The sequence below is a fragment of the Chiloscyllium plagiosum genome, unplaced genomic scaffold, assembly GCF_037043375.1.
Source record: "Chiloscyllium plagiosum isolate Xiang-an unplaced genomic scaffold, Cpla_swu_hap1 HiC_scaffold_24, whole genome shotgun sequence".
Classification (NCBI taxonomy): Eukaryota; Metazoa; Chordata; class Chondrichthyes; order Orectolobiformes; family Hemiscylliidae; genus Chiloscyllium; species Chiloscyllium plagiosum.
This window is the reverse complement of record NW_028270162.1, coordinates 53,295,601-53,320,351: the sequence shown is the minus strand read 5'-3', so window position 1 is coordinate 53,320,351 and position 24,751 is coordinate 53,295,601. Positions and strand designations below refer to the sequence as shown.

The 24,751-nt window shown below is 41.5% G+C and overlaps 1 protein-coding gene across 2 annotated transcripts in view; it reads right to left on the bottom strand.

Moving 5' to 3' along the window:
- ppil2 (peptidylprolyl isomerase (cyclophilin)-like 2) overlaps nucleotides 1-24,751 on the bottom strand; it is a 392,675-nt gene that overhangs the window by 315,782 nt on the left and 52,142 nt on the right. For both annotated transcript variants that reach the window (XM_088000184.1, XM_043716075.2), the window contains exon 6: nucleotides 2,254-2,305. In XM_088000184.1, the coding sequence (XP_087856310.1) occupies nucleotides 2,254-2,305 (52 nt within the window). The remainder of the gene's footprint in view (nucleotides 1-2,253; nucleotides 2,306-24,751) is intronic.

Sequence of the window (24,751 nt, the reverse complement as noted above, 5' to 3'; positions counted from 1 at the left end):
TCAGTGAGTGGTTTTAGCCTGGTGTTTGAGGAAGTATATCTAAACCAAAAGGCACCAAACAATAAAACATGGAAAACTGAAATTACCATTCTTGCAAAATGACTTTCTGTCTTCAAACAGCATAGCTACAGTGTGTACTTTGTTTAACTTATTCAATAAGGGAACTGGAATCTAAATAAATAATAAAACCACTCTGACACCATTCACTGAACATTAAACTATGACTCTGGCTCATTTAAAAACCGTGTAAATGGGAAAGAACAACAATGGGGAGAAAGTGAGGTCTGCAGATGCTGGAGATCAGAGCTGAAAATGTGTTGCTGGAAAAGCGCAGCAGGTCAGGCAGCATCCAGGGAACAGGAGAATCGACGTTTCGGGCATAAGCCGAAGGGCTTATGCCCGAAATGTCGATTCTCCTGTTCCCTGGATGCTGCCTGACCTGCTGCGCTTTTCCAGCAACACAAGAACAACAATGGACCAACACTAACAGCACAGAGGCTCAGTCACCACAGATGTCACTGAAACAGCACTGGCCTAACCGCTTCAGTTTCCAAACACTAGCAACAATCTGCAGGTAGGAAAGAGAAAGAAGGAACTCTTGTGCTTTAAAACCTTCGTTTTCCTCAGATACAAGCAGATAATTTTCTATAGGAATTAGCCAGATTCCTTTCCAATTGTAAAAGTGCAGAAGTGACCTTGGGAGTTTATTCTTCTTACTTTATATTTGCATTCATTCAAACTGCAAGTTATAAAATAGGATGCTAATTGAATGGAAGATAGAAACAGCATTTCAGAGGTTTCTAGGTATCAGATAAACGTTCTCATAGGCTATACTCCCTCACTTTTGAAATGATGCACATTAAATTCAGACCAAGGTGGAGTGCTGTACAGTACGCATAAACAATTACATAAATACCTACGCTTTTGCTGGAGGTGATGCCGTTAAAAGAAATTTAAAGGCATCGTCTAAGTTTTGCATGCATTCAGTTCATTTAGCCAAGTGTATTCTTGCACAATATCTTAACCATGACAACGGGTTTCTGTCTAGGCTGTAGCAGTGTTCAGATCAGAGAAGCATAGTAAGACTCGTTTTGTCATGCACATTCCTTGTGCAAAACAGGTTTGAGCAGATCCATTGTTATTTTAACAATGCTAGGACACCCAAATGTGAATCAATCAAATTTCAGCAACAATTGACCCGGGTTTTGGCATTAGTAAAAGACATTATACAACCAGACTGTTTCGGCGTTTTTTAATAAATGCGTTCAGAGGATATGGGCATCACTGGCTAGTCCAGCATTTATTGCCCAACCCTATTTACCTTTGAGAAGTCATTGATGACTTGCCTTCTCAAATCAATGCAGTATTTGGGTTGTTGGGACACCCTATACACTCTGAAGGGGAGTTCCAGGATTTTGACAGCGGTAGTGAAAAAATGGCAGTTTAGCTCCAAAACAGAATGGTGAGTAATTTGGAGGCAATTTGGGTGGTATTCCCATCTACCTGCTGCTCTTATCCTTCTAGGTGGTGCAGATCACATTTTTGGAATGTGCTGTCAAAGGAGCTTTGGTAAGTTGCTGCAGTGCATCTTCTATACAACACACATACACACTGTGCATTGGTGGTACAGTGAGTGAATGATTAAGATAGTAGATGTAATGCCAATCAAACAGGCTGCTTTGAACTGGATGGTGTTGAGCTTCTTGAGTTTTCTTGGAGTTGCACTCATCCATGTGAGTGCAAAGTATTCTATTATACTCCTGACTTGAACCTCTGACCTGCTCTTGCAGCCAAAGTATTTCTATCTGGTCCAGTTCAATTTTTGGTCTTTGATAATCCCCAGGATGTTGATAGTGAGCCTGCTGGCAAGAATTATTGCCCCTTTTCCTCCTCTCTAACATGGCACATCATCTACCATTCAAAAAGTTGCCACTTTTAACTAAACCCTGCCTAAAGTATCCTCAGAATTGAGTTTACTGCAGTTGTGGAGTTGCATAAATCTAAGCTCTTGTGCTGTAATATTCCAATTAGTTAGTGCGAAAGGAATCAATTTTGTTCAGATTTTTCACACATCTTTTCAAACATGTTGAGGTCTCTATGTGTCAAGTGGAAGAAAGAATGGAACTCTTTCTGGAGCAATGGCATAATTCATTGCCTATTTGTTAGGAATAAAACATAAAGCTCTGCAATCCAGAAGAAAATTATGGAACATGGAATACCGTGTTGTTACAGTGACAGGCAGCAAGTACATACCTTCACTGTTTTTGTGATAGGTCAGTTTGATGAGTGATTTAACATCCAATTTCTGAAATCAAAAAAAAAAAGAATTTGATAAACAAAGTTAGCAAATAACTAACAAAGTTAGTTTGAAATACAATAAAATAAAGGCTATACACCTCTGTAATAGCTTACATTATAAAGCAGTACCGCTAGGACAGAAAGCTGAGGCAGGCCCATTCTTAGCCTTTCTTCATTCAGCGCAACAGGTTAAGCATTTCCATCTACCCATCCACTACACAACTGACCACAACATTGGTCCCTTCCACCATTTCTTTCTTAACTGGGTGCGGTGGAGTGGTTATGGTCTTGGGCAAGTATCAACTGTTTAAAATTGACCGGAGAGGTTGGCAAAATAAATCTAATAATATGTCAACCAAAATTGAAAAGGCATGTCAAGATAGCACCCAGGTTATATAAACAAACCATGTTTATTGCTATCAATCAGTGTTGGGAACATGGGCTGGCTTATAGACAATATCAGACCACACTATTTGATTGACTCTTTATACACTTGGGACAATTAGGAATGCTGCCCTGTCTGCCTAGGGACAAATTAAAAGATTGTACTTAACTAACAAGCCCTACCAATCTGTGTGAACTAAATATACTGTTGAATGACTCTGCTGATGACTCAAAAAAATAGAAGCATAGAAAGTAGTAGGAGGTAATTTGGCACATCAAGCACATTTAACTTGATCACGGCTGATCATCAGACTCCATATTCTGCTCCTGCCTTCTCCGAATACCCTTGGATCACTTTCACCCAATGAACTGTACCTAACTGCTTCTAGAAAATAGTCAATGTTTTGGCCTCAACCACATACTGTGGCAGCCAGTGTCTGGCTGAGGAGATTTCATGATGAATGGCCTACCCGATATCTTTAAATTGTGATCTCTGGTTTTAGACTCCCTGATCATTGGGAGCATCCTTCCTGCATTGACTTTATCCATTGGATTTGTATCGGTTTTTTACAAACTTCACCCCATTCTTCTAAACTCAATGAATACAGTACTATCCAATCTAGTCTCTCTTCATACATGAATCCTACCAACCAGTCTGGTATGCATGTGTTACATTCCCTCCATAATCAAAACATCTTTCCTCAAGCAAGGAGACCAACTCTGCACACAATATTCCACGTGTCACCTTAATAAGGCCCTGTACAATTGCAGCAAGACATCGCTGCAATACGTCCCTGTTCCTGCACTTGAATTCCCACACTGTGAAGGCCAACAAACCATTTGTCTACTTCACCACCTGTTGCGCTTATGATAGAGTTAGCTTACCCTCAGCAAATAATGCACAAGCATACCCAGATATCAATGCGAGTCACTTTTTCCCAAACTATTACCATTCAGATAAAAATCTGTTTCCTTTTATGCTACCAAAGCAAAGAACCTCATATTTATCTATAGTTTACTTCATCTGTCCATTCACTCAGCTTGTCCAAATTACACTGAAGCATCTCAGCACTCTCCACACAGTTCACCCTCCTACCCATTTTTCACATCTGTAAATGTGAATATATTACATTTAGTTTCCTCATCTAAACCATTAATTCATATCGCAAAGAGTTGGGGTCCAATCCTGGTCACTGCTGGCTATTCAGAAAAAGACCCACTTATTCCTATGCTGTTTCCTGCCTGCCAACTAGTTCCCTATCCATGTCAGTATGCTACCCCCAATCACATACATTTTAATTTTGCATGCTAATATCTTATGTGGCACCTTATTAAAAGTTTTCCAAAAGCCCAAATAAACCACATCTCCTGGCTCTCCTTTAGCAACTCTACTGGCTCCATCTGCAAAAAAATTCCGACAGATTTATCAAGTATGATTTCTCGTTTGTAAATCCATGCTTATTCTGTCTGATCCTGTCACTGTTGTCCAAGTGCACTGCTAGTAAATAAATCTTTTATAATGGACCACGTTTGAGTCGTATTATTTTCTCTTATTTCTTCAAGCTCAGTTCTCTTCCTGCTGCTGCTCCTCTAAAATTAAATCGACATTCCCCACCAAAATAAAATCTTGCTAAAATAATGGAGGTGCCCATAGTAGGTTTCATTAACCCAGCTCTTCCATTCACTAACCTACACCTATCAACTCCTGTTCGTGTCTCAAGTACCTTAATTTTAAAACATATGCTTTTGATTTGAAACATCTCCATGATTTGAACCCTTTCTTTCCCTACCTTCTTTCAACTCTAAACTCTCAAAGACATCTATGTTTCTCAATTCTGGCTTTTTCCACAACCACAATGTTCATCATTCCACCACCGCTGACCATGTTTTCAGCTGCCCGGATGTTTAAAGCCAAAACTCCTCCTTTAGTCTGTCCATTTTTCTCTCCCCCTTGAAGACACTTCTTAAAAACCTAGTGTATTAACAAGTTTTTGAGCACTGACCCTAACATCTATTATATGGCTCAATGTCAAATTTTGATTATTTATGCTTATGTGTGGGCACCTTGTGTTGTTTCACTATAAAAGACCCAATATAATTGCAAGCGATTGTTGTTGTGTGGGCTGGCAACAATCTGCCACTCTTTTCCATTGGAAAGTAAAGTTGAGCACTTTATGCATTTATGTAAACAATTAACAGTCTTACATCTGCAGAGATGTTGCATTGGGATAAGCTGAGTGAGTGGGCAGATGCAACATAGCATGATAAATGTGAGGTTCCTCATTTTGGTAGCAAAATTAGGGAGGCAAGTTATTATTTGAATGGTTGTAAATTGAAAAAGGGGCATACTCAACAAAACCTGGGGGTACTCATGCACCAGTTACTGAAAGTGAGTATGCAGGTGCAACAGACAGTAAAGAAGGCAAACTGTACTTTGATCATCAAGTACAGGAACAATGATGCTTCCCTGCAATTATATAGAGCAATGGGGAGGCCACATCTGGAATATTGTGCGCAGTTTTGGACTCCTTACCTGAAGAAGGATTTTCTTGCCACAGGGAAGTTTAGCGAATGCTTACTAAATTTATACCCGGGATGGCACAACTGACGTATGAGGAGAGATTGAGTCAGTTAGGATTGTAGTCACTGGCAAAACCAACATTTACTTTTCATTCCCAATTTCATCTAAGAAAGCGTCACTGAGTGACCTACTTAAACCACAACAGTCCGTGTGACGTAAGTAAAACTACAATACAATCCCTAGATGGAGTTCCAAGATTTTCATCCAACAACTACAAAGGAACAATGATATATTTCCAAGTCAAGATGACGCAAGACTTGGAGAGGTCTTGCAAGTGGTGGTGACTCAAAGCTTCTTGTTCTAACTATTCAAGGTATTAGAGTTTGTTAATTTGGAAAGTGTTCATAAGGGAGACTCAACAAGTTGCCAAAGTGCACCTTGTAGACGGTATACACTGGTGGACTGTTTGGAGGTGAAGGTGGGCTGCCTATCAAGTGAACAACTTTGTCTTGAATATTGTCAAAAGTCTTGAGCAGTTTTGGAGATGCAATCATCCAGGCAACGGCGAATGTTCCAGAATGCATGTATCTGTGCTTCTTGGTGAAGGAAAGGTCTTTGAAGAGTCTGGAAGTGATTGACTTGCCACAGAATACCCTGTCTCTCCTCTGCTCTCATGGCAACAGTATTTATGTGGTGAAGTTAACCAACAGGAATATTACAATTTTTTTCGCTGGAGAGGAGAGAAAAATAAAGTTGCCCAGTGTTCCCATGTCATCACCATAAACTGACTTCTGATGTATGGCCTCTGGGTCAGAACAAAATAAGAGACATTAAGTAGACAAATTCACACAGGATATAGGGTAATTTGGTAAAGTAGATTCAAATTTGGCTCAGCTGTAGGGGAAAGAGGGTGATGACAGACTGCTGCCACCGTGCCACTGGGCGGCACGGTGGCACAGTGGTTAGCACTGTTGCCTCGCAGCGCCAGAGACCCGGGTTCAATTCCCGCCTCAGGCGACTGACTGTGTGGAGTTTGCACGTTCTCCCCGTGTCTGCGTGGGTTTCCTCCGGGTGCTCCGGTTTCCTCCCACAGTCCAAAGATGTGCAGGGCCAGGTGAATTGGCCATGCTAAATTGCCCGTAGTGTTAGGTAAGGGGTAAATGTGGGGGTATGGGTGGGTTCGCTTCGGCGGGTCGGTGTGGACTTGTTGGGCCGAAGGGCCTGTTTCCACACTGTAATGTAATGTAATGTAATGTAATGTAATAACTGGAAGCTAATGCCCAGTGGCATAAGGGCCTGTCCTGGGTCCCCTATTTTTTGGCATTTATATAAATAACAAATTTGACTTTGTGGGGATCTTAGATTTGCACATTAGCGGTTGACACAAAGACTGGTCGAGTGGTTAACAGCAAGATTGGGTGTCTTGGGCTCCAAGAAAATATGAACAGGATGGTTAAATGGGCAGATAAGTGACAGATGAAATCTAACCCTGAAATATGTGAGGTGATACACTATGGAAGGAGTAATTTGACAACGGTGTATTCAATGAATGACACGACACTAGCAAGTTCAGTGGAACAAAGAGACATCAGCTTTGTGCACAGATCCTTGAAAACGGTGGGCACATTATCACGGTGGTGAAAAAGGCACATGGGATGATTCCCTTTATCAATTGAGACATAGATTACAAAAGCAAGGAAATCGCACTGGAATTGTGTCAAACTTTGGTGAGACCATAGCTTAGAGTACTGTGTGCACTTCTGATTGCTACATTACAGGTAGGATATGATTGCACTGGAGGAGAGGATGCTGCCTCGGATGGAAAATTTAACTTATGGGAAAAGGTTGGATAGGCTTGGGTTTAGTTGGAGCAGACTGCAGGGTGATGTGATTGAGGTATACAAGATTATGAGGAGTACAGACAAAGTAAATAAGCAGCAGCTGTTCTCCTTAGTTGAAAGGTCAGTCACAAGGGGACATCAGTTCAACGTGAGGGGCAGGAGGTTTCCGTGGGGATGTGAGGAAAAATGTTTTTATCTGGAGTGTGGAAATGGTCTTGAATGCACTGCCTGAAAGGTGGTAGCGGTGTGTTGCATCTTTTGTAAAGTCGAGAATACGGTGCGAGAAAAGCACAGCAGGTCAGGCAGCATCTGAGGAGCAAAAGAGTCAACGTTTCAGGCATAAGCACTTCATCAGGACTGCAAAGGAGATGACTGGGGGGGGGCGCTGTGAGAGGGAGACTCACTGAGATCCTTGTAGAGAGAGGAGGAGAACTTCTTTAAGGTAGGCATCGTTGGAAGAGGCTTCGCAGTGAGATGAAAATCAAGTAGGAGAAAGTGAGGACTGCAGATGCTGGAGCTCAGATTCAAGAGTGCGGTGCTGGAAAAGCACAGCAGGTCAGGCCCTCATGTTCTCTTACCTCTCTTTTGTAAAGTACCTTAATGAGCACTTGTCACATCATAACATTCAAAGCTATGGGCTTAGGTATTTCTCACGTGTCAATGCAGACTCGATGGGCCTTAAGGACTTCTTCTGTACTATATTATGTATTATTGCATGAGAAGCAAGTTAGCTGTGATACTCAGAACAGACGGACTGAGTAAAATACATACAAAGGACAAAATGTAGACATGTGGAACTGTTCTCAGCAAAGGGTTAGTGAAGGGGAGAGGGTTTTCTTTTAAATGAATTACTTAGTTGAATTTTTTTTTTGTTCTTCAGGTTTTTGAACATAAAACTTTACTTGCAGATAGCATCAGCCAACTTACATCTGCAGCCAAACAGCAAAGGGGACCAGCCCAAGCAGCTATTTTCTCAAAAGGGCAAAGAGCAAAGCCTGACCCAGCTCAATTCTTCCATAACCCAACGCTGAGAATAGGAACACATCAAGTGTAGGATTTCTCTCCCTGCCCTGAATTTGCACACAACCTTACAGGAATATCACTTGATCTCTGAAAGCAAAAAACATCTGTTACTTCAAATCTAAATCAACCCCATCTCTAAAAACCATGGGATAGAGACTCTTGGTATACATGCACAGTACTTAAATTGTTTCCAAGCCTGCATTGGAATCTGAAATAGTTGCATAAAGGCAATTTATTGCAACCACAGGGAAAAAATTCCCCTTGACCAGATGAGATTTCTTAATTGTAGCAATCCATATACACTGGAGCAGAAAAGGTTGTAAAATGTTTGGCTACTTGTGAAGAAGTACAGGCAACTGGCTGCCATGATGTCCAAATTATTAAACTGTTAGCAGTCAAAACATTTTTGTTTACTCCAAGAAATGGTTTAATCAGTTTTGGAGTTCAGGATAGGTGACGCCAGCTTCATGAGAGCTTAACACTCACATGATTGAAGTATGCAATATCAGATCTTGGAACCATATATCCAAACTGCACAATTAGATTAGATTACATTACATTACAGTGTGGAAACAGGCCCTTCGGCCCAACAAGTCCACACCGACCCGCCGAAGCGCAACCCACCCATACCCCTACATTTACCCCTTACCTAACACTACGGGCAATTTAGCATGGCCAATTCACCTGAGCTGCACATCTTTGGAATGTGGGAGGAAACCGGAGCACCCGGAGGAAACCCATGCAGACACGGGGAGAACGTGCAAACTCCACACAGTCAGTCAGTCGCCTGAGGTGGGAATTGAACCCAATCCCTGGCGCTGTGAGGCAGCAGTGCTAACGACTAAGCCACCATAGCCAGGATCGAGAGCTTACAATGTTCATCAACTAAGCGATAGAATGCCAATTTGCTAAATTTTAAAGAAACTGATGATTTAAAGTTGATAAAAGAATATGTAAATGGATTTTAGTTTCTTAAACATATGTCAAGTTATTTGTAGCTGCGAGCCAGTTTATTTGTTTAAAAAAATCTGAACATTAGTATTCAGTGGTCCAAAATCATCATATCGTGTGTTATCTGTTACAATCCCATACCAGACCACAAATTTATGTTGCAATCTGGCAAGGGAATATTAATTTTTATTTTTAAATAAAATAACAAAGTGGGGTTCAGGGAAATGCCTAAGAGAATAATAGCACGAGATTCCAAGGTTTGAAAAACAGTAATAAGTTTAAGAATAATAATATAATCTATAACTTACATTCTTCATACAAAATTAACATGTGGTTGATATGGGTAATAAAATGTGATTGAACACCCACAGCATATATCAAATAGCAAATGTGATTAAGACAGATCCAATGGATTTCTTAGCAATTCCCCCAGTATTAATGACACAGTAGGTTATCTTGTATCATTAAACTTCACAAAAGATTAGAATTCTTCACATTTGCCAATCTAGGCCGTGAAACTCCCTCTCAAGAACTGCTTTCTAGTGAATATTCTCAGCAACTCCTCCCTTCTGACTGACCTTGAAAAGAAGGGCAAGCACTGCGACTCAAGCTCTTCACTAACAGCCAGTTTCACCAGACCAGTTTTGCCCCTGATTTTCCTCCCACCAGCCCAAGCTCCAATCTTGTTCATTGTATCAAGCAAATATCGCTTAGAGTCATAAAATCATAGAGATGTACAACATGGAAACAGACCCTTCAGTCCAACTAGTCCATGCCGACCAAATATCCCAACCCAATCTAGTCCCACCTGCCAGCACCCGACCCATATCCCTCCAAACCCTTCCTATTCATATACCCATCCAAATAGTTCTTACATGTTGCAACTGTACCAGCCTCCACCACATCCTCTGGCAGCTCATTCCATACACGTACCACCGTCTGCGTGAAAAAGTTGCCCCTCAGGTCTCTTTTATATCTTTCAGCTTTTCAACTCATTGTTTGAGCTAACTATCTTTGTAGGCTTCTTCTGAGACTCACAGCTTTCCCCAACACAAAGCTAGTAATTTCTCCACTTTCTCAGTTTCCAGGACTTCTTCTGAGACCTGACTCCAACACTAACTCCTTGAACCTCTCCCATGTTCTCACAGTATAAAGCCATCCAGCTGTTCAACTCCTCACTGAGTCCTCTCCAAAGAATCTGAAAATTTAGCTGCCTCTCAGCAACATAGCTAACTACAGCACTCCTAACATGAACTGTGCTTCTCTCCCTCTCTCTGACACACACACTCACTCACTGCCTGTAACCTTTGAACTCAAGTGAACTTGCAAAAACTTGCAATAAGCCCCTCCCACTTGCTGGTCAGAATTGAATGTTACCAACATTTTGAATCAGTCAAATGCAGCACTCTTCACTAAATATAACCTGAAGGTCACATTGTTAAAATATTGATAAGGGATTTCGTCTCTCATCTGAATTCATAGGAAATATAGTGAATTTTAAAATTCTTTCATAGGACATCATTGGCATTCATTTTGCCGATTTCAAACTATCTTCAAGAATGTGGTAACAAGACTGCTTCTTGATTGCAATTAAGTGGTTTGCTAGGCCATATCAAAGAATTCTTCAGAGTCAACCACATTGCTGTGAGCCTGTAGTCACATGCAAACAAGACTAGGCCAGGTAAGGAAAGGACAGCAGATTCCTTCCCTTACAGCATTCATGAACCAGATGGATTTTTATAATACAATATTTTCAGAGGCACCATTATTGACACTAGCTCTTTTTTATAATTAAAACCGACTTTAGATTTAGATTAGATTAGATTAGATTACAGTGTGGAAACAGGCCCTTCGGCCCAACAAGTCCACACCGACCCGCCGAAGCGCAAACCACCCATACATTTACCCCTTACCTAACACTACGGGCAATTTAGCATGGCCGATTCACCTGACCTGCACATCTTTGGACTGTGGGAGGAAACCGGAGCACCCGGAGGAAACCCACGCAGACACGGGGAGAACGTGCAAACTCCACACAATCAGTCGCCTGAGTCGGGAACCGAACCCGGGTCTCAGGCGCTGTGAGGCAGCAGTGCTAACCACTGTGCCACCATGCCGCCCACGCATTTTAATTCACTGAATTTAAAATCCCAACTGCTGTGGCAGGATTTCAATTGCTATCTCGAGATCATTATTCCAGGCCTCTCATTAACTCTCCCAGTTAAAATCATTTTACTCCCATACTTCTACAGTGTTCTCTTTATTGTTCAATAACCAGTTTAGCACAACCCTGTTGATGATTATCGTAATGCAGCAGCAAATGAAAGATGAAACTTTCTACCCATCGGAAACCTAGTTTACATGCAGAAATTGTTATAAAGTTATTCACAGCAGAAAATTTAACAGAAGCCTTAAACTGTACAAAATTTGCTCCATGCAATTTACAGACAGATGAGGGTATACTTCAAAATTCTTCATTAAAACTGTAAAGTGACAACCATAAGGCATGTCAAGCTGTAAACTTGGAAGAATGCAATGCAAGAAATCTGGTGCCTTGAGGCTCGTCATAATGCCAAAACATTTTAAAAGGCTATAAAATAAATGACACTTGGGAGTGCCATGATTTTTTTACATTGGAAAAGAAGCACTCGTTCCCAATAGCAACGTCCAACAAATATCAAAAAGCTGAATAACCTAGTATTCACTAATTTTGCTGGTACTGATTAAGGGGAAATATTAATGAGGACAGTCGGAGAACATTTGTCCTTTTTTGAATGGAGAAATATAATCTTTTAAACAGTATCTGAACAGAGACCACAGTTTTTAAAGTCTTTCATGAGTCAGTGTCTCCAGCAATGCAGCACCTGCTCAGCATAATAGCAGTCATAACTGGGGCTGCCAATTGCTAAAACTCCAGGATTGCCCTGGAGTCTCCAGTTATTTAGAGTCAATTACTGTATATTGATAACACCAAGCAATCTGGGGTAAACAAAGAAAGAGCATTAAAACAAATAGAGTCATAGAGGTGTATAGTATAGGAACAGACCCTTCAGTCCAACTCATCCATGCTGACCAGGTATCTTAGATAAGTCTAGACTCATTTGCCAGCGTTTGGCCCATATCCCTCTAAGCTGAAAATGTTTTGCTGGAAAAGCGCAGCAGGTCAGGCAGCATCCAAGGAACAGGAGAATCGACGTTTCGGGCATAAGCCCTTCTTCAGGAAAGGGCAGAAGCCCTGAAGAAGGGCTTATGCCCGAAACGTCGATTCTCCTGTTCCTTGGATGCTGCCTGACCTGCTGCGCTTTTCCAGCAACACATTTTCAGCTCTGATCTCCAGCATCTGCAGCCCTCACTTTCTCCCATATCCCTCTAAACCCTTCCTATTCATATACCAATATAGACGAATTTTAAATGTTGTAATTGTACCAACCTCCACCACTTCCCCTGGCAGCTCATTCTATATACACACCACCCCCTGCGAGAAAAAGTCACCCCTTAGGTCGCTTTTAAATTTTTCCCCTTTCACCTTAAACCTATGCTGTCTATTTTAGACTCCCCCAATCCAGAGAAAATACCTTGTCTATTAACGCTATCAATGCCCGTCATGGTTTTCTAAAACTCGATAAGTAGAAAGGGAGGACTGCACTTGCTGGAGATCAGAGTTTAAAGTGTGGTGCTGGAAAAGCAAAGCAGGTCAGGTAGCACCTGAGGAGCAGGAGAATCAATGAGCTGAGAGATAAATGGGATGGGGGTGGGGCTAGGGGAAAGGTAGCTAAGAATGCAATAGGTAGGTGAAGGTGAAGGAGAAGGCGATAGGTCGGAGAGGAGGGTGGAGCAGATAGATGGGAAAGAGGATGATGGACAGGTCAGGAGGGCGGTACCGAGTTGGAGGCCTGGGACTGGGATAATGTTGTGGGGAGGGGAAGTGAGGAAACTATTGAAATCCACATTGATCCCGTGTGGTTGCAGAGTCCCAAGGCGGAATGTGAGGCGTTCTTCCTCCAGGCGTCGGTTGGCAAGGGTTTGGCGATAGCGGAGGCCCAGGACTTGCATGTCCACCCCTGAGCCATGTCTCTGCAATTGCTATGATATCCCAGTCCCATATTCCCACCATGACCCAAGTTCATTTGCCTTACCTATTAGGCTTCTTGCATTGAAATAAATGCAGTTTAACGTATCAGGCCTAACTTCTTCTCTGCTTTGTTTCTGCCTGCCCTGACTGTTTGACTTGCTCCCTTTCTCAACTGTACCAGTCTCAGAATGATCTCTTTCCTCACTGTATCCCCACACCCTCCACCCTTCCCTTCTGGCCCCTTACTATTTTAAATCTTCCTAAGCAGCAGCAAACCTTCCCACCAGTATTCTAGTCCCCTTTCAACTCAGGTGCAATCAGTCCTTCTTATTCGGGTTACTTCTACCCCAGAAGAGATTCCAATGATCTAAAACTGTGAATGCTTCTCTCTGCACCAGCTCCATCCTCCTCCTCCTCCTCCTCCTCCCACCCTCACGAGCTCGCAGCACTGGGAGTAATTCAGATATTACTACCCTGGAGTACCTCATTTATAAATTGCTGTCGAACTTCCTATATTCTCTCCTCAGAATCTTATCCTTTTCTCGTCCTATGTCATTAGTTCCCATGTGCACAACAATCTCCTGTTGGTCCCCCTCCCCTTTGAGAATATTCTGTACCTTCTCAGAAATATCCTTTATTCTGACATCAGGGAGGTAACACACTGTTCTGATTTCTCACTGTCAGCCACAGAAACATCTGTCTGTGCCTCTGACTAGAGAATTTCTTATCACAACCGATTGCTTGGAACTTGGCGTACCCCTCGTTGCATTAGAGCCAGTCTGGGACCAGAAACCTGGTTACATTCCCCGAGAGTCCACCCCCCCCCACCCCCCCCCCACATTTCCAAAACAGCATACTTGTTTGAGATGGGGACAGCCACAGGAGACTCCTGCACAACTTGCCTCCCTCTCCTACCCTTCCTGACAGAAGCATATCTATCTGACTGTATCTGTGGCTTTTTTTTATCCCTTCTGACAGCTGCCATCCATCACACCCCCTATTTTCTGTAAACTCCTCATTGCCTCTAACTGCCACTCCAAAATATCCATGCAATCCAATAGGATTTGAAACCAAACATACTTCCTGCAGACATAATCATTGGTAACATGGAAACTCTCCCTAACCACCCACATCATTCTACTGAGGCCCATCTTTTCACCTAAATTATCTACAGACCCAGAAAATAGCAGTCTTACTGCTGTAAAAAAAAAACTGCTCCAGGCTGCCCTAGGAGAAAGAGAGGACTGCAGATGCTGGAGATCAGAGTCGGGAGAGGGGTGCTAGCAAAGCACAGCATCAGAGGAGCAGCACAAGCCCTTCATCATGAACCAGAGTACCTATGTTTTATATTTTTCAAGTTTAATCAAGAGACAGATCTCAACAAAATCATATAAATAAAAAAGAACCCACTCTACCCACTATTGTAGCTAGAAAAAAACAGTACATTACACTTTAAAAAGCCACTTAGCTGGTTCCCTGCTCTCCCACACAGGTTCATTAGTTACGTATGAAAAAGAAGATAGATAAAAAGGCCATTTTAACAGGTGGGCTTGTTGAAGGTGTGAGATCATGAGATACAATCTTAAGGAATACACCTCATCGATTCAGTCGGCCACATACATTAAACTTCGGTTGTTTACTCTAATTCTGTTGGCAACTAATACAATTTTGTGCATTTATAATGGTTAGTTTGAAATTCAAATTACAGCAGTGGGAAAAGAACTAAATAGAGTCATGGAGATGTACAGCACAGAAACAGACTCATCGGTCCAACTCGTCCATGCCAACCAGATATCCTAAACTAATCTAGTCCCAATTGCCAGCATTTGGCCCATATCTTTCTAAACCCTTCCTATTCATGTACCCATCCAGATGCCTTTTCAAGGTTGTAATTGTACCAGCCTCCACCACTTCCTCTGTCAGCTCATTCCATACACACACCACCCTCTGCCTGAAAATGTTGCCCCTTAGGTCCCTCCTAAATCTTTCCCCTCTCACCCACAACCTACGCTCTCTAGTTCTGGACTTCCACATCTCAGGGAAATACCTTGTCTATTTAGCCTATCCATGCCCCTCATGATTTTATAAACCTCTACAAGATCAGCCTCTGAGGCTCTAGGGAAAACTGCTCCAGCCTATTCAGCATCTCTTAGAAACAAAGAAACTAGGTGCAGGAGTAGTCATTCGTTCCTTTGAGGCTGCACCGCCGTTTAATACAATTATGGCTGATTATGCAGTCTCGATAACCTTTTCCCACTTTCTCCCCATAACCTTGATCCCTTTAGCCACAAAGGCCACATCCAACTCTCTCGAATATACCAAATGAACTGGACCCAACAGCTTCCTGTGGGAGAGAATTCCACAGGTTCACAACTTTTGAGTGAAGAAATTCCTCATCTCAGCCTGAATGGCTTACCCCTTGTTCTGGACTTCCCCAACATTGGGAACACCTTTCCTGCATCTAGCCTGTCCCGTCCCATCAGGATTTTATATGTTTCTATGAGATCCCCTGTCAATCTTCTAAATTCCAGTGAATACAAGCCCAGTCGAAACAGTCTTTCTTCATATGTCAGTCGTGTCATCACAGGAATCAGTCTGGAGAACCTTCGCTGGACTCCCTCAATCGCAACGCCCTTCCTCAGATTAGCAGACCAAAACTGCACACAGTACTCAAGGTATGGCCTCACCAAGGCCCTGTACAACTGTAACAAGACAGCTTTACTCTTATACTCAAATCCTCTCACTATGAAGGAGAGAATACCATTAGCTTTCCTCACTGCCTGCTGCACCTGCATGCCATCCTTCAGTGACTGTTCCACCATGACACAGAGTTCTTGTTGCACCTCACCTTTTCCTAAACTGCCACCATTCAGGTAACAATCTGCCCCCCTTTATTGTTGTGACCAAAATGGATAACACCTCACATTTATCCAAATTATATTGCATTTGCCAAGTATTTGTCCAATCAGCCAATCTGTCCAAGTCACCCTACAAATTCTTAGCATCCTCCTCACAGCACACACTGTCATCCAGCTTAGTGTCATCTCCAAATTTGGAGATATAGCATTCAATTCATTCCTGGTAATGTACATTGTGATCAGCTGAGGTCCCAGCACTGAACCCTGCAGCACCCACTCATCACTGCCTGCCACTCTGAAGAGGATCCATTTAATCCAACTCTCTGCTTCCTGTCCTCCAAACAGTTCTCTCTCAAAACATTATCTCCAATACCATGACCTTTAATTTTCCTTACGATCTCGTAGGGAACCTTATCAAAGTTTTTTGAAAGTCCAGATGCACAACATCGACTGATTCACCATAGTCTACTGGTCACATCCTCAAAAAACTCCAGGAGATTTGGCAAGCATGATTTCCCTTCAGTGAACCCATGCTGACTAGGATTGATTCTGTCTCTGGTTCCTAAATGATCAATTATTACATCTTTAATGATTGACTCCAGCATTTTCTCCCCACCAATGTCAGGCTAACCAGCCTACAATTCCCCATTTTCTCTCTCTCTCCCCCCTCTTCTAAAAAGTGGAGTTATATTAGCTAACCACCAGTTCACTGGAACTCCTTCAGAGTCTACAGAATGCTGGAAAATGATCACCAACGTACCTGCTATTTCTACGGCCACTTCCTTAAATACTCAGAGGTGCAGAGCATCAGGCCCTGGGGATTTCAGGTTTTAATCCCATCAATACCATTTCCTGATTGATAAGGATTTCCTTCACCTCTACTTCATGCTTGACATTCTGTCCCCTAGCACTTCCTGAAGATTATTTGTGTCCTCCTTAGTGAAGACAGATTTGGTCAATTGGTCTGCCATGTTCTCCATTATGAATTCACCTGATTCTAACTGCAAGGGACCTACATTTGTCTTCATCAGTCTTTTTCTCCTCACATATTTATAGAAGCTTTTGTAGTCAGTTTTTATGTTTTCCGCAAGCTTACTTTCATATTCTATTTTCCCTTTATGAATTAAACCTTTTGTCATCCTCTGGCAATTTTAAAATTTCTCCTAGTCCTTGTGTTTGCTGCTTTTTCTGGCCAATTTATATGCTTCCTCTTTGGCTTTCACACTGTTCCCGATTTCCCTTGTTAGCCATGGTTAAGCCGTCTTCGCTGTTTTACTTTTACGCCAGACAGGGATGTACAACTGTTGAACTTTATCCATGTCTGGTATAGAGTAAATATTAGCCATCGCCTATCCCTTTAGCATCCTTGGCCAGTTTACCCTAGCCAATGCGTTCCTCTGTCCCTGTATTCTGGTCACTATTTTTTAATTCACTCTTCTATTTTCACTCTTCTTTTCACACCCTAATCATCATTCCCTCTATCATTGTCATCCTACATTACTGAGTTGTCCTTTCTCATCAATTTCCAGATCTCCAAATAGATCAATCCTGCTGTCTTTCAATAACTAATTCAACTTAATTTACTATGGACAAATCTAAGCAGTTTGGCAGGCTGTGGGAGGTATTGTAGTTCAGCTGAGTCCTGTGATAACTGGAATTTCAGCAGGGATCACCAAACAATGCTCACAATTCCATGTTTTTTTTCTCTTGTAAGACATTGAGGCCAACCTAAAGCTCTAGCTGCAATCCATTCTGAAACTAGGCCATTTCAGCTCAACTGGGGACTACTTGCTTTGTAAGATCAGTACAATTCTCTGTAATCCATTTACCAACTGGATGCCTGAAATGTTCAGGCTATTTTGAAAAGCTATATTTTCAGGGCACCTCCCTGAACTCCTTTCTTCCATCAGACACGAAGCTTAGACAGAAGGGTAGACAGAAACAGCAATAACACAACATGCCAACTGCTACTTATCAATAGCTCTAGGCATATTACTTACGTAGAGTCCAGGCAAACAACAGAGGTTTCAAGAAATCTTACACAACAATGACTGGAGTGTTTAACATGCCAAGGGAAAAAACGTACAACTATTATCAAAAGTAGTAAGTGACGACTGCTTAATTGACAAATTTGCACCAGACTTCTCCCCAGCTGAGAACTTTCATCAATATAAATGAAGAACTTAGTGAGGCATTTATAATTAGATTAGTTCCATATATGGAACTGCCAACTGATCACTGGATGATAGTAAATGTCACTTCCATATTTACAAATTGCACATTAAAAGAAATGATAGCCAAGTTTTCGTAACATATTATGATAAAAATGCTCAAGCACACACTCCTATCCTCACTGGCTCCCAGACCCTGAAGTCTTAAATTTCAAATCTACATCATGTTGAAGTCTCTTTATGGACCATGCTTTTCAATTTCTCAGTATTATCTCTTTCAGTCCTACAATGCACAGTCTTCCTCATCCCAATGGCCCCACCCTCAAATTCACTTCGCTCTTGTACATTTCTCTATCCTTTGACCCTCTGCCCTCAGTGTCCTAGGCCCAATGCTCTGGATTCCCTTCGTAAGCATCTGAGCCTGACTACTTCCCTTTAGCAGACAGTATTCAAAGCATACCTCTGATCATGTTTGAAGTGGTGCCTCCAAACATCTTCCTTTGCTCGATATCCATTTTTTTGATAGCTCAAACCCCCCCCAACCCTGGCAACATCATTGTAAATTATTTCTGATCCCTTTAAGTTTCACAACATCCTTCCGATAGAAAGGAGACCAGAATTGCACACATTATTCCAAAAGTGGCAAACCACTATCCTATTTCCTTGCTGGAAATATATAAATGCAGACCCAATTATCTATACCATAGCTGGTTCAGTAATAAGTTGTGTTTAAGGAAGCTCTTTTGAATTCCTCAAGTTTTTTTTGTAGTTAAGACTACACTAGGACCTGAAAATGGGAAGACTGTTGATACACAAAGCAAATAGCAGGAATTAGCAGGCTGTTATCAAAGGTCCCATTAAATTTCACAATTTTTCATTTTGAAGCTTCATCCACGTATGGAATTCAAAACGCTTGAATTGTTTAATCACCAGCTGCTGGATTCCAATGTAAAACTCAAAGATGAGAAGGGCTCAGAAGGGGAAAGGAGACGAACTGTTTCATGCAACAGCAGAGAATAATACATAAATCGTTAATAAAATACTTTCCAGGGTAGCAGGTCTATTTAGTTTAAGTTTTGGCCAGATTAGGTTCACTTCTGATTTGAGCCTCACTCTAATCTCTTCATTGCATGGATTAAGGTCTAGACTTAAGAACTATAGTATAAAAGAACTGGACTTGGAAATCATTTTCTAAGCTTCAATTCTCCTACAACTGTCAGCTCATCACAATTTTAATATAAAGATTGAACACCTGGCTGATATTAATTTTGCGAACTGTACTAGTGATGTACTGTGACTCACCAGTGAAAGGCAATTTATCTTTCCACCCATCACTCATGCCACATACAACTGACAGAGCTCCCTGGGTTCTGTCAAAGTCACTTGAAAGAGAAATGGAAATATCTCTGCTCTGAACTTTACCTCCCTGGCGTCTCATCAACAGTATGGCCAAGGTTAGGAATGAGAAAAGGCCAACCTAAGATATTAATGCTCATCAAGCACAGCACTATTCACACGAATTGGTCTCAGGAAAAGTTTTTCTTAGAAATGCAATCTGTGGGATCTCTGCACTCCCGCAATCCTGACATTTTGTGCATCCCCAATCTTTATTATTCTACTGTCAGTGGTCATACCATCAACTACTTAGGTAATAAGCTCCAGAATGTAGTCCTTAAACCTCTTCCAATTGTGAGATCTCTTTTATCCTCCAAGAATGCTCCTGAAAATCTACCTTCTGACCAAATTTCTGATCATCTGCCCCATATCTCCTTATATGCTTTTGGAGTCAGACAATTATTTATGGTCCTGTGAGGCTTCTGGCTTTTTTTACTATCTTAAAGGAGCGCTATAACTGCAAGTTTTATTGAGCCAATAGTTTGAACCAAAACCTTACCAAAAGTAACTTTCAATTTCAAGTATATGTAAAAATGATTGCTCAGTGATAATACTCAGTATAATTAACATGCATTTGCAGGAAAATCCCTACCAAATATGTTGCCCGAAATCTTAATTTGATGCGGTCTACACTAGAGTTTGGCACTGTACAAGGACCCAACTGCATGGAATGTAACTATAACCCTGATGCTTATCAAAAGCTTCAGGGGAGATGTTAAGAAACTACAGTCCAAAGTAAAACAAAACAGGCTGTGCTTCATGACAAGGCTGCAGAGCCCAAGTACTGCTTGAAACTCTTTGCATTTGCACCGTGATTCAACACTGCACATCATAACACTCTGGCCAGCTTTAAGCAAGTCAGCAACATCATTTGCATCTCCAACAGCAATATTCATTCTGAAAAGACCTCTACAGGATCTGAGCACCTGCTTAATAAATTAGCTTCTGAGACGGTATTTATTTATCATCCATTATTTTACATTCATGAGACAGCTTCTCCTCTTCAAAGTAATGAAACGGAGTGTTAGTCTCAACTGTTCTGCTCAGGTCTTGCAGTGGAATTTGAACCTTCAATCTTGTAACCAACAATATTACGCCATCTGCTGACTTCAGCAATTAAATTCTCAGAGAGAAGGAATTTTAAAAAGATCTAGCTTAATGTCTAACTGACCTGAGCACTCAACACTAGTGAGCTCCAACTAAATTGAAGACTTGGTGCAGTGGCAATGCTCTACCCCTGCAACAGGAGGCCCAGATTCAAGTCCCACATCTTCATTGGTGTATAATTACATCTCTAAACAGATTGATTAGAGAAAAAGATTAAATCTTGTGGTCTTAAAAGGACAATCAAGATAGGCACAACCAAAGTTAGCTTTGAAAACCATGGCACTATGCTTCTTAATTACCAGTGGCAGTGCCATGGGAGCTCTGCCATAAAAAAAATCAAATCTAAAGAGTTCTTGCGGTGCAGTGACAGCATCCCTACCTTTGGGTTAGGTGGCCTCGGTTCAAGTTCTAACTGCTCCAGATATGGTCATAACATGTCTGAAAAAGTTGATTAGAAAGACTGAACCATAGAAATGATACAAAACAAAAGGGGTGAATTCTGCCCATCATGTCCACCCCAACCCGAAAACACCCAGATGTTCTTTCTGATCCTGCACAGGCTTGAGTTCTGCAGCTTACAGTACTTCAGAGGGGAGATCCAGTACTTTTTAAAGAGAGTTTAGGGTCTCTGTCTCCACCATCAACTCAGACAGTGAATTCCAGGCACGCACCACAATCTGCATAGAAAAGGATTTTCCTTACCTTCCCTCTCATCCTTCTCCCAATTAGCTTGAATCTATGAACCCTATTTTTTTTAATTCTCTGCCAGAGGAAACAGGTTCAACCTGTTCACTCTATCTCTACCCCTCATAATTCTGTATGCCTCAATTATGTCACCTTCAGCCTTCTCTGTTCCAACGAAAACAATCCAAATTTCTCCAACCTCTCCTTGTACCGACAGTTCTCCCTCCTGGCAATATTCTGTTAAATCTTCTCTGCCCTATCTCTAGAGCAATTGAGGTTTGAGGGTAATATATTAGGTTGAATAGTGGATGGCTAATCAAGAGAAAGCAGGGAGTCGTAGAAATGAACAGTATGGAAATAGACCTTTCGGTCCAACTAGTCCATGCCAACCAGACATCCGAAATCAATCTAGACCCATTGGCCAACATTTGGCCTATATGCCTCTATTCATGTACCTTTACGCATTTTAAGACATCCAGCACCACCTCCTCCGTAATATGGACATTTTTCAAGGTGTCACCATCTCGTTCCCCACATTCTATATCTTCCATGTGCTTCTCCACAGTAAATACTGATGCAAAATACTCATTTAGTATCTCCCACATCTCCTGCAGTTCCAGACATAGGCTGCCGTGCTGATGTTTGAGGGGTACTATCGTCTCCCTACTTACCCTTTTGTCCTTAATGTATTTATTAAATCCCTTTGGATTCTCCTTAACCCTATTTGCCAAAGCTATCTCATGTCCCGTTTTTGCCCTCCTGATTTCCCTGTTTAAACTGGCCTTTTTTCTGATTGGCAAGCTGTAACTAGTGGGGTGCCACAGGGTTCAGTCCTCAGACCCTAATAATTCACAACTTATATTAGTGACATGCATGTAGGGATAGAAGGTACAGTAGCAAATTTGCAAATGACATTTAATTTGGTGGTAAAGCAAGCTGCAACAAAGAAATAAGAAACTTACAAATGGATATGAAGAGGTTAAGTGAATGGGTCAAAATTTGGCAGATAGAGTTTAACATGGCTAAGTGAGAGGTTCGAGTCCAAAAAGTGTGGTGCTCGAAACCACAGCAGGTCAGGCAGCATCCAAGGAGCAGGAGAGTAGACCTTTCGGGCATTAGCTCTTCATCAGGAATGTACCACACTTTTTGACTCTGACTCTCCAGTATCTGCATTCCTCACTTTCTCCTAAGTGAGACATTAGCCATTTTGGTCAGAAGAATAGAAATGCAAAGTATCTAAACAGAGAGAAACTTCAAACTGCTTCAGTGCAAACGGATCTGGGTTCCCCTGTGGCAATGAATTACAGAAAGCTAATACATAGGCACAGCAAGTAATATGTAGGAAAAATTGAATTTTGGCATTTATTGCTAAGAGAATAGAGTATAATAGCATGGAAGCATTGTCACAACTGTACAAGACATTGGAGAGACTACATCCTGTAGGGCGACCAGTTTGGCCCTCTTGAGGAAGGATGTGGTTGCAGTGTAGGCAGTTCAGAGAAGGTTCATTAGACTAATTCTGGAGATGAAAGGCTTGTCCTAAGGGGATAGATACAACAATTTAAGCCTATAATTTCCAGAGATTAGAAGAATGAGGGGTGAACTAATTGAGGTGCACATGATACGAAAGGGCAGATGTTTCAAATCTAGAACAAGAGGTCACAGTCTTAGGCTAAGGGTGGCAGATTTAAAACAGCTGAGAAGGAATAACATCTATCAAAGGGTCACGAAGCTGTGGAATTCACTACCGCAGAGCGGGGTTGGATGAGGGACACTGAATAGTTTGAGATACAGATTTTTAATTAGTAACGGGTTAAAGGGGAGCAGACAGCAAAGTGGAATTGAGGTCAAACTCAAATCAGCCAAGATTGTGTCACATGGAGGATCAGACTCCAGGGGTTGAATTGTCTACCCTTACTCCTAGTGCTCATTATCCTATTTCTTGTAATGATGGATTGTGTCTTGGATTTAACTTTGTTGTATATAGAGCATACAGTGGGATTCAAATTGAAATCTGAATGCTTTAAGTTCTAGCAAATATACTTTGCTATCTGGTATGCCAAAACAAATTAACACAGTATCCACACCTTGTTTTTCTGAGGGGACAGCAATGTTTAATGAGGTATTTTATGAGTTCAAAGCCAAATATGCCCACTGGCTGAATGAAAGAAATTCTAATTTTCTACAAGCACAGTGGTTAGAGTAGTTTAAACAATTAGTATATTTCTCAAAAAAAGTTCAAGCCACCCAACTTAAATATTCCATTTGAATGACACTTTTTTAAAAATTGAACTGTTTTGTTAAAAATAGCTACATTTAAAATGTGGGCAGAGTCACAATTCTTTTGTGACCGCTTTTAATGGGCAAGTTGGTATCCTAAAATTATAACCATGGCCATACGTTTGGTCTCACTGATCATAGAATCCCTAAAGTGTGGAAACAGACCCTTCGGCACAACAAGTCCACACTGATCCTCTGAAGAGTAACCCAACCAGACCCATTCCCCTACCTTATTATTCTATATTTACCCCTGACTAATGCACATCCCTGAACTCTATGGGCAATTTAGCATGGCCAATTCACCTCACCTGCACATCTTTGGGTTGTGGGAGGAAACCGGAGCACCTGGAGGAAACCCACGCAGATACGGGGAGAATGTGTAAACTCCACACAGACAGTCGCCTGAGGCTGGAATAAAACCCAATCCCTGGCGCTGTGAGGCACTAGTGCTAACCACTAAGCCACCATAGCCAGGATCAAGAGTTTACATTTTATCTGTCCCCATACAGTGTTAACCCGTCTTGAGTGGAGCACATAATTGTGTGTAATAGAAAAACACATCAAAATGACTGGAGGTTCATGTGCCTATTGCCAAGTCTATCAAATGTCTAAAAACATTTTGAACAGAAAGCAACTGCAGAAGTTTAGTCATTGTAACCTTTCACCAGTTGGTGATCTGTTTTCAGATCAAATTCTGCACTTCGGAAGTTCTTCAATCTCAGTGCCTGAAGTTGACATGCTTACACGAGGTCCCATGTGAAACTTGCTCATTTACCCTCTACATTTCAGAGGTTTCTCAATCCACTGTCACATTCTGACTTTACTAAAAAAAAGTCTGGTATTTTATGGCACGTACTATGTCGTCAATTGGACATGAACATAACAACAATAGTATTTTATAGGTTTACGACCACGGAGTTTCAAGGCTATGCACTAGATCCTGCTTAACTTCTTATTTTCAGCCACCTACTGGTCATCAAATGCAACTATACTTTTGATGAAGACAATAAGAGTATTTAACTCTTTAAGAGTTCGAGAGAGATAGAAGACAACCGAGTAAAGACAGAGTCCATAATTTTCATTCTCAACATCAAATTATTATTTGAGAAACATTTTATCATCTGTTGGCTGCCATTCTCCATCTTAAAAGTTCAGTTGAGTTCAAC